This window comes from Austrofundulus limnaeus, unplaced genomic scaffold, assembly GCF_001266775.1.
Source record: "Austrofundulus limnaeus strain Quisiro unplaced genomic scaffold, Austrofundulus_limnaeus-1.0 Scaffold22, whole genome shotgun sequence".
In the NCBI taxonomy this organism is placed as follows: Eukaryota; Metazoa; Chordata; class Actinopteri; order Cyprinodontiformes; family Rivulidae; genus Austrofundulus; species Austrofundulus limnaeus.
This window is the reverse complement of record NW_013952424.1, coordinates 914,827-922,816: the sequence shown is the minus strand read 5'-3', so window position 1 is coordinate 922,816 and position 7,990 is coordinate 914,827. Positions and strand designations below refer to the sequence as shown.

At 38.8% G+C, this 7,990-nt stretch overlaps 1 protein-coding gene across 1 annotated transcript; it reads left to right on the top strand.

Annotated features, from left to right (window-relative positions):
• Positions 1 to 2,856: 2,856 nt before the first annotated feature.
• On the top strand, positions 2,857 to 6,345 carry sp7 (Sp7 transcription factor). The gene is made up of 2 exons (XM_014004141.1): positions 2,857 to 2,965; positions 4,194 to 6,345. The coding sequence occupies exons 1-2, from the start codon at positions 2,930 to 2,932 to the stop codon at positions 5,532 to 5,534; spliced, it is 1,377 nt and encodes a 458-aa protein (XP_013859595.1). The 5' UTR covers positions 2,857 to 2,929; the 3' UTR covers positions 5,535 to 6,345.
• Positions 6,346 to 7,990: the final 1,645 nt, after the last annotated feature.

Genomic DNA, 7,990 nt, shown 5'->3' with positions numbered 1-7,990 from the left:
AGATAGATAGATAGATAGATAGATAGATAGATAGATAGATAGATAGATAGATAGATAGATAGATAGATAGATAGATAGATAGATGGTAGTGATGGGTGGTTGAGTAGCTAGATGAGTAGATGGGTAGATAAATAGATGGGTAGATGGTAGATTGATGGGTGGTTGGGTATAGATGGGTAGATAGATAAATAGATAGATGGGTAGATAGATTAATAACTGAGTTTAGATGGATAGTTGAGTAGATAGATGGCTATTTGGGCAGGTAGATGTGTAGATAGAAGGATAATCGGGTATAGATGGGTAGTTGAGTAGATAGATTGGTAGTTGGGTAGATAGATGGGTAGATAGAAGGATAACTGGGTACAGATGGATAGTTGAGTAGATAGATGTGTAGATACATAGATGGGTAGTTGGATATATGGGTAGATTGATGGATGGTTGGGTATAGATGGGTAGATAAATGAATGGGTAGTTGGGTAGTTAGGTAGAAAGATGGATAATTGGGTATAGATGGGCAGTTGGGTATAGATAGATGGGTAGATAGAAGGATAAYTGGGTATAGATGGATAGTTGAGTAGATAGGTGGGTAGTTGAGTAGATAGATGGGTAGATAAATAGACAGGTAGTTGGGTAGATGGGTAGATTGATGGATGGTTGGGTATAGATGGGTAGAAAACTAAATGAGTAGTTGGGTAGTTAGGTAGAAAGATGGATAATTGGGTATAGATGGGTAGTTGGGTAGATAGATTAGATTGATGGGTGGATGGGTATAGATGAGTAGATGAAAGTGTAGATATATGTGTAGATAGATGGGTATACAGTATAGGTACAAGCTGGCCCTAGTCTATTTAGCATTTTAGGTAAGATTTTAAATGGTGTCCTTTGTGCAATTTTCTAAATCTTACCGCCAATTTAAATATATTCACATTCCAGATTAAATAGTTTTGTCTTTGATATTATTTTCTATCTTTAGAAACTAAGTTGTCCAAATAAAATAGTTAACAATATACACCTCATTGTAACATAGCAGGTTAGGAAACCGACAGACCAAGTTACCTTAAAGCTGATTAACCATTGATTATGTTACAGACTAAATCAACTATACTTTAATGAAACGTTATGTAATTTTTTTCATCCCCCATTTGTGGCGCCCTAGTGCCCCTAGCATTCGACTTTACTGCACAGCTGGGCAGATAGATGGGTAGATAGATAGGTAGTTGGTAGATAGATGGGTAGATTGATGGGTAGATGTTCATTGCACACATCTGCCTTTGTTCTTTTCCTCACACCACTTCTGGAATAAAAAAATAAAGYGATGAAGGTCAGTCACAGAGCAGACTGCCAAATATAGCCGCTGTGTTCATGTGAGGGCCAGACTCTCCAGAACGACAAGCCCTGCTCTGACCATGCCCTGTAATTGAGGAGAAAATAAGGACAGAAATTATATGTTTATTTTTGACAACAATTTTAATCTTCTGTGCTCTCCTTCAGAAAATGAGACGCCTACAAAAAAAGGAAGAAGGAAAAGAAGGCTCTGAGAATTCTGTTGGAGATGTAAAATTGAGTTTTGAGTCTTTTTAACATCAAAGTAAATGAAAATCTAAAATAAGTACTATCTTTCATGTGAGAAACATGCCTCAAAAAAGGAGCCACACGTATGTGAGATATAAGTCCCTGCATCCCACGGCCTCTTATACCACCATACTTTTACTTAAGAAGGATAATGCTTGCATATTTTTGTAAATAAGTTCTGAAGAGCTTAAAATTTTTAAATTATAGAAGAAAACATTTGTTTTTGAAGTTCTGCTTTTTTTGTTGAAAATGCTCTTTGTGTTCTTTGGCATTGGTATTTTACTTTATAGACAAAATTAAATAAAATTAAATGTTGCTAAATATATATGTTCAGTTTTTGAGAATACTTCATAACAGTCCGAAAAAAGGAAACATAAACTCATAAAAAACTAAATTTAATTTGCCAAACCACAAAACCGTGAAATATTTTTATCTGAACAAAACAATTTGAGAAATACTTTGCTGTAGTGATAAATAAACTTTTTCTACTTTGCAATATGTTTTCTAATTTATTTATTTTTGCAAACTTGTCTTTTACCTTTAATTCTTTTTAAACAAACCTTGCACTGAAGGAAACAGTCATTTCCTCATCTTAACTGTTTGAGTTTTATTTTAATTGATGTGATAATCTCCTACTTATTTTATAGAATGACTTAATCCTTTTCTTCCTGCCTTGTCTCTGTAGTTTAGCCTCTTTTACCATTACACTAAAAAGGCCGTTAACTGCATTTAGGAGTATTGGAAACAGGGAGAGGTTTTGAACCAGAATAATAAAATCTCGGATATAGAAACCACAGTCTCGCTCAGCTTAATTTATTTTATTTATGTGGCCTGGGTTTTATGCTCCTTTGTTACTTTTGAAATCTCAAAGAGAGAAAAATGTTTTTTTAGCTTCATCTTTTTGTTAAACAAAAAAAAAGTGTAAAATAGTAAATAGGGGCTGTTTAAGTGTACATTTAATCTTTTATTATGACGAGTTTAATCTTTTACTTCATACTCTGATGACTTTAGTGGGGGAAAAAAACAAAGCAAAAAAACTGAAATAAGGTCCTGATAGTGACTGATGATGAGCTCATTCACTCCTATTGAAAAATGATTCAACACTCTCGTTTTAGGGGAGGTGGGATGTCCTTGTTTTAGCCACCAATCTCCATCCATTTTCCTCCATCTCTGGGTTTTTATTGCCTCTTAGCGAGTCTTCAAAGAGCCCACAGCCTATAATTAGGGGGGCGGGCCCCAAGTGCCTCAAAACGCTTCCCCGCGTTGGAGCCCGACTCCATCCGAAGTGTCCCAGGACTCCTAGCTGCTCCTCTCCTGCTCCCCTCCACTTCTTCTTTAAGGATTTTGTTTCTCAGGGATGGCCGCATCTGTTCTGGAGGTAGGGAATGTAATTGTAAGTAAACTTCTTTTAATTTCCCTACTTTTTAAATTCAAACTAAACGTCTTTTACAGGCATATTTCAGCTTAAGCATTTTAAGGTGAAATTGTGACAAAGTTTGAAGGTATTTGGCTAACAAACCTGAGTGAGTCTGTTTATTATAGGATTTTATATTAACAGGGAGATTAAAGTCAAAAGATTTCAGGCAAATTAAAACAATCTGGCAAAGTTTAAATGAGTGTGAAACTTAGCAACTCATTTTAATCTCTGAGATAATATTTCTCTGGAATTTTCAGACTTGTATATTTTTTAATTTGACACATAAGAACATTTGATTGTTCATTTAATGACCTTTTATTTCCTGTGGCCACAAGACGCTGTATATTGTCAGTGACTGCATATAATGAAAACAGAAGGTATTGATTAAATAGTGATGAAACAAAGCAGAACAAAACAAGTTACAGTCACAGGAATCACTTCTGAACTGGGATTAAAACGGCACAAAGGATTTAAATCTAGAAGATTTTTGGACTCGAACTGGAAAAAACACTTGTAGCATATTTATTTAAAGGGAGAGTATTTGAGTGCTGTATTTCATTGGTGCATTAATATTTTCCTAAACCTAATAAAATTGTGTAATTTATTAAACCTAACTTGTTAATTTTGTGCCAGTTTATAACAAAGAAAGTGTTGCCTAAATTTTCATCCAGCATTTTAATTTCTTGATAATTTATCCGAATGAGTATCTATAAATTTATTAGGCTTGCCGTTATAATAGAAACACAAGAAACATAAAATCTTAAAAACATAAAAATGATTAAAACACATAATTTTGCTGAACATTTTAAACTTTATGGAAACTATCAAATGCAGTGGCTTTCTTTTTATGATGGGTCCACATGAATGTAAATTTTTGTCACATTTTATATACTGTAAAAGCATTTATGATAAAAAAAAATCTGTATAAATGCGTAGAGAAATGTTTTAAGCATTGGTAAGTTAAATTTAGGAACAGCTACTTAATAATAATAATACAAGTTCAACAAAACTTAAGCAGCAGAACAAAATCCGCTGCTTGAAATGAGTCGGACATGTGTAAATGTAAAAGAGCAAGAAAAGCTAATGAAAGCAATCTGACATACAGTTTTATAAAAGTTGACATGTCCAGGAGCTGCAGCAGCAGCAAGCAGCCACTTCCTGCAGACAGACCTTCTCATTTCCCCTCTCGTCTTCTCCTCTCCAGGAAGACGCTCGCTATGGCTCCAGTCCTCTGGCTATGCTAACCGCTACCTGTAACAAATTTGGTAGCACCAGCCCCATCAGGGATTCAGCCACACCAGGTAAAACCGGCAGCTCACCGATAAAGAAGCAATACACCATGACCTCTGACCTTCAGACAGCGAAGAACGGGCGGACTGCAGATGGCAGTGGCCTGGCAGACTCCTACACTGGCTCTTTCACCACAGCCGGAGGTGGCGGTGGGCTGCTAACTCCCACTGGAAGCCCTCCTCCCTCTGCCGGAGGCTAYGCTTCAGAATACAACCCTTTCTCCCACTCCTTCCAGACCTCAGCCTCCCAGGACCCGTCTCTTTTAGTGTCCAAGAGCCACGCTACAGCTGACTGTCTCACCAGTGTCTATACCTCGCTGGATATGACACACCCTTACGGCTCCTGGTATAAGGCTGGAATCCACCCCGGTATAACTGCTGCTCCTGCTAATGCCACGTCCTCCTGGTGGGAYGTCCACTCCAACTCCAACTGGCTGTCAGCGTCTCAGCCCCAAGCCGACGGAGGTCTTCAGGCTTCTCTTCAGCCCGTAGCACCACAGGCATCTCTCAGCCCACAGCTGCCGAGTTACAGCTCTGACTTTACACAACTCAACCCGGCTCCTTACCCCTCTGTGGGACTGGGCTCCTCCTCACATCTCCTCCAGCCTACCCAACACATGCTGCCCCAGGACATGTACAAGCCCAAGCCTGTACCAAGCGCAGGGCTAATTGAGAATCCCATGGGCCTAAAGCCTGCTAGGGGATCAGGGGGCTACAGTGGAGGGGCTACGCCCAGCAGATCTTCATGTGACTGCCCCAACTGCCAAGAGCTGGAGAGGCTGGGAGCTTCAGCAGCAACCCTCAGGAAGAAACCGGTGCACAGCTGCCACATTCCAGGCTGTGGGAAAGTCTACGGCAAGGCCTCCCACCTGAAGGCCCACCTTCGCTGGCACACGGGCGAGCGGCCCTTTGTCTGCAACTGGCTGTTCTGCGGGAAACGTTTCACCCGCTCAGACGAACTGGAGAGGCACGTGCGCACCCACACGCGGGAGAAGAAGTTCACCTGCCTTCTGTGCAACAAACGCTTCACGCGCAGCGACCACCTCTCGAAGCACCAAAAGACCCACGCCGACTCCGCCATGCAGGGCAAAGCCGTGGGCGTGGAGGGAGACGCGGACCCTCGGAGCGACGAAACGGCGGAGCTCAACTCCGGCGCCATCGCCGCCAATCCCGTCGCCGACCAAATCACCAACGGAGACGAGAAGAGTGGAGCTCCCAATGGAGTGGAAAACAGCAGTGGATTGTTGGAAATCTGACTGCAATAAGTTCTCTAAGCAATACACCTTTGCCACGTTATAGTTTTTTTTAAAGAGAAAAACATACTTTTCACTTAAAACAGAAAATATATATATTTGTTGTCAAAGAACACAGACATGTTTGGAAAAGACTCGATATGTTGAAGTGATTACGTTTCAGGTAGCATTTCTTTAACCACACGCAAAGGAAAAAAAAAGTGCAAGCCTGCAAACTTACAAGCACAATTGTGCGCAGACAAATTCACACACACAGACCCACACAACCAACCACTCTAATGTATATTAACAGATGCATACGTGGACACATGTACAAAAATAACTATAGGCAAATGTGTAAGCATGCATAATGCATTCATGCGTTTCGAGGGTTAGCCACAAAAACATGCCTGTTCAGACACACATAAAAGTAAACTTTGTCATGTGAACGTAGTCTGCACACATTTTCTGCCTTTCAAATGAGACAAACCACTGGGGGGGTTGGGGGTTGTAATCTGCAAAAGCAGAAGGAAAAGAGCTCTGAGGCTGCAGAAGAAACTAGACTTATGTTGGGATGATGGAACTCGTAGCTTTCTGCTCAGAGAGAAATTWGATTTACAGCCATACTTTCATACATATTAATTATTATAAATGGACAATCTTACAGTTATTTGTTCTGAACTGCAGGTGTTGTATTACACTATGCTGTTTGCTTCTTTCTGTGTCTAATTTAATTTTATATTTACACAAATGCTCTAATTTAAGACTTAAATTATGTACGTGAAAGATTATCTTGCATCCTGCAGGAAATATTATACCTAAAGTAAAAAAAAAATGGTTAAAGCTGGCCAAAAAGGAAAAGAAAAACTCATAAATTAAAACTTTTTTTATTTATAAGTTATAAAGTTGAGTTTGGAAATTATGTTATGCTTTTAAAGTTTTATTTATAGATCTTGAGTATTAAGATGTGTTTTACCTAATTATGTATCATTTTTTGTTTAATTGTGAACATTTTTTACACCTGGCAAAGTAATAATTAATAAGGGCTTCCTACTTTTTGTATATACTATATAGTGATGACAGTATGAAGAATTTGTTAGGTGTGCTATTTTTCTACTTTTGATGTATTTTATTTTCTTTCTGTGTAACCTATCAGCCTGAAAAAAAGGTCTATTTTACTAACAAAAACATAATCATAAGGGCTCAACTTGTTAGTTTTAAATTTCTGTTATGTTTCCTGACTGTTGTGAAGAGAGTGTAAAAGATACTGTAAATAACATTGAAGCATGAAACCTCATAAGACTACACGTTGCTGTAAATGTTTGGCGCAGAATCGTCAAAAAAAATGATGGTGCTTTTAAGAGTAAAACAAATGTTTTTTTTTTCTGATTTTATTTTACAAAAGCATTCTGAGATGACAAATAAATGAATAAAACAAAAAAAGTATTTAGTCTGAGTTTCAATACATGCTTCATGCTGATTCCCGAACTTGTTGTTTTATTGTTTTTATCTTCCTACCTCAAGTAAATACTTTCATTATATTTTACGAAAACAAAGCTGCTCACTGAATTGGAGTCTTAAGTCAATGACCCCCTTTTAGAGAGCCTCTGTAGTTACACTCAAGACAATTACTCCACTCTCCAGCTTTGAGAGAGGTAATTACTGAGAGCGATGCTCCAGCAGAGTCAGGAGAAGAGGGGATCGGAACAAGAGAGCTGTGATGGGATTGTTTATTGARGGAGGAGTTCAAACAAAGGACCCCCAATTTAGACGTGGACGCGTGATGAAAAAGCAGATTTAGAGAAACAAATGTTTAAAAGCAACTTGGCTGACGATCACTGCTGTTTTTACAGATCAAACTGTCTTTTTGGTGGTGTTTTTGGGGTTTCAACAACTTTTAAAAAAATGCTATTTTTGCCACATTACTGTCAGGCTTTTCCAGACAAATAAAAATACCTGAGGCAGGACTTCCCACACTGCATTAAAAATCTAAATGCTTTAAAACAGGTTAAATGAACCATCTGAGAGTTCAGCAACTTTGATTTGTTAATTGGCGTCAAGTTGTTTTACAATATAATGAAAAAAACACTAAAAATGTGATCAAGTTTTTGCCACTTAGGAGAGAAAAATGTGATAAAGCAGCAACAGGGAAGCGAAACACAAACAACACAAGTGAAGAGGAGCCTGAGCCAGCTGGAACCCCCCTGAAGCTACTGGCTCTGCTGTTATAACATTTACACTTCCCAGCCTGCATGGTTCCAATTTAGGGCTTCTAATGAGCTGTAGTTGAGGTCAATTTATATAAAACGTCCCGGGGCCGACTTTGTCATCAGGGACCAATATGTTTATGGTGGTCTGAAGTGGGCGCACGGTTGAGTCCACAACATGAAAAGCAAACATCGGGAGGAGGGTTTGGGTAGGGTGTGTCAGACCAGCAAATGAGGGTGGGGGGGTTAAGAAGATGGTCAGTGGCTTTTTAA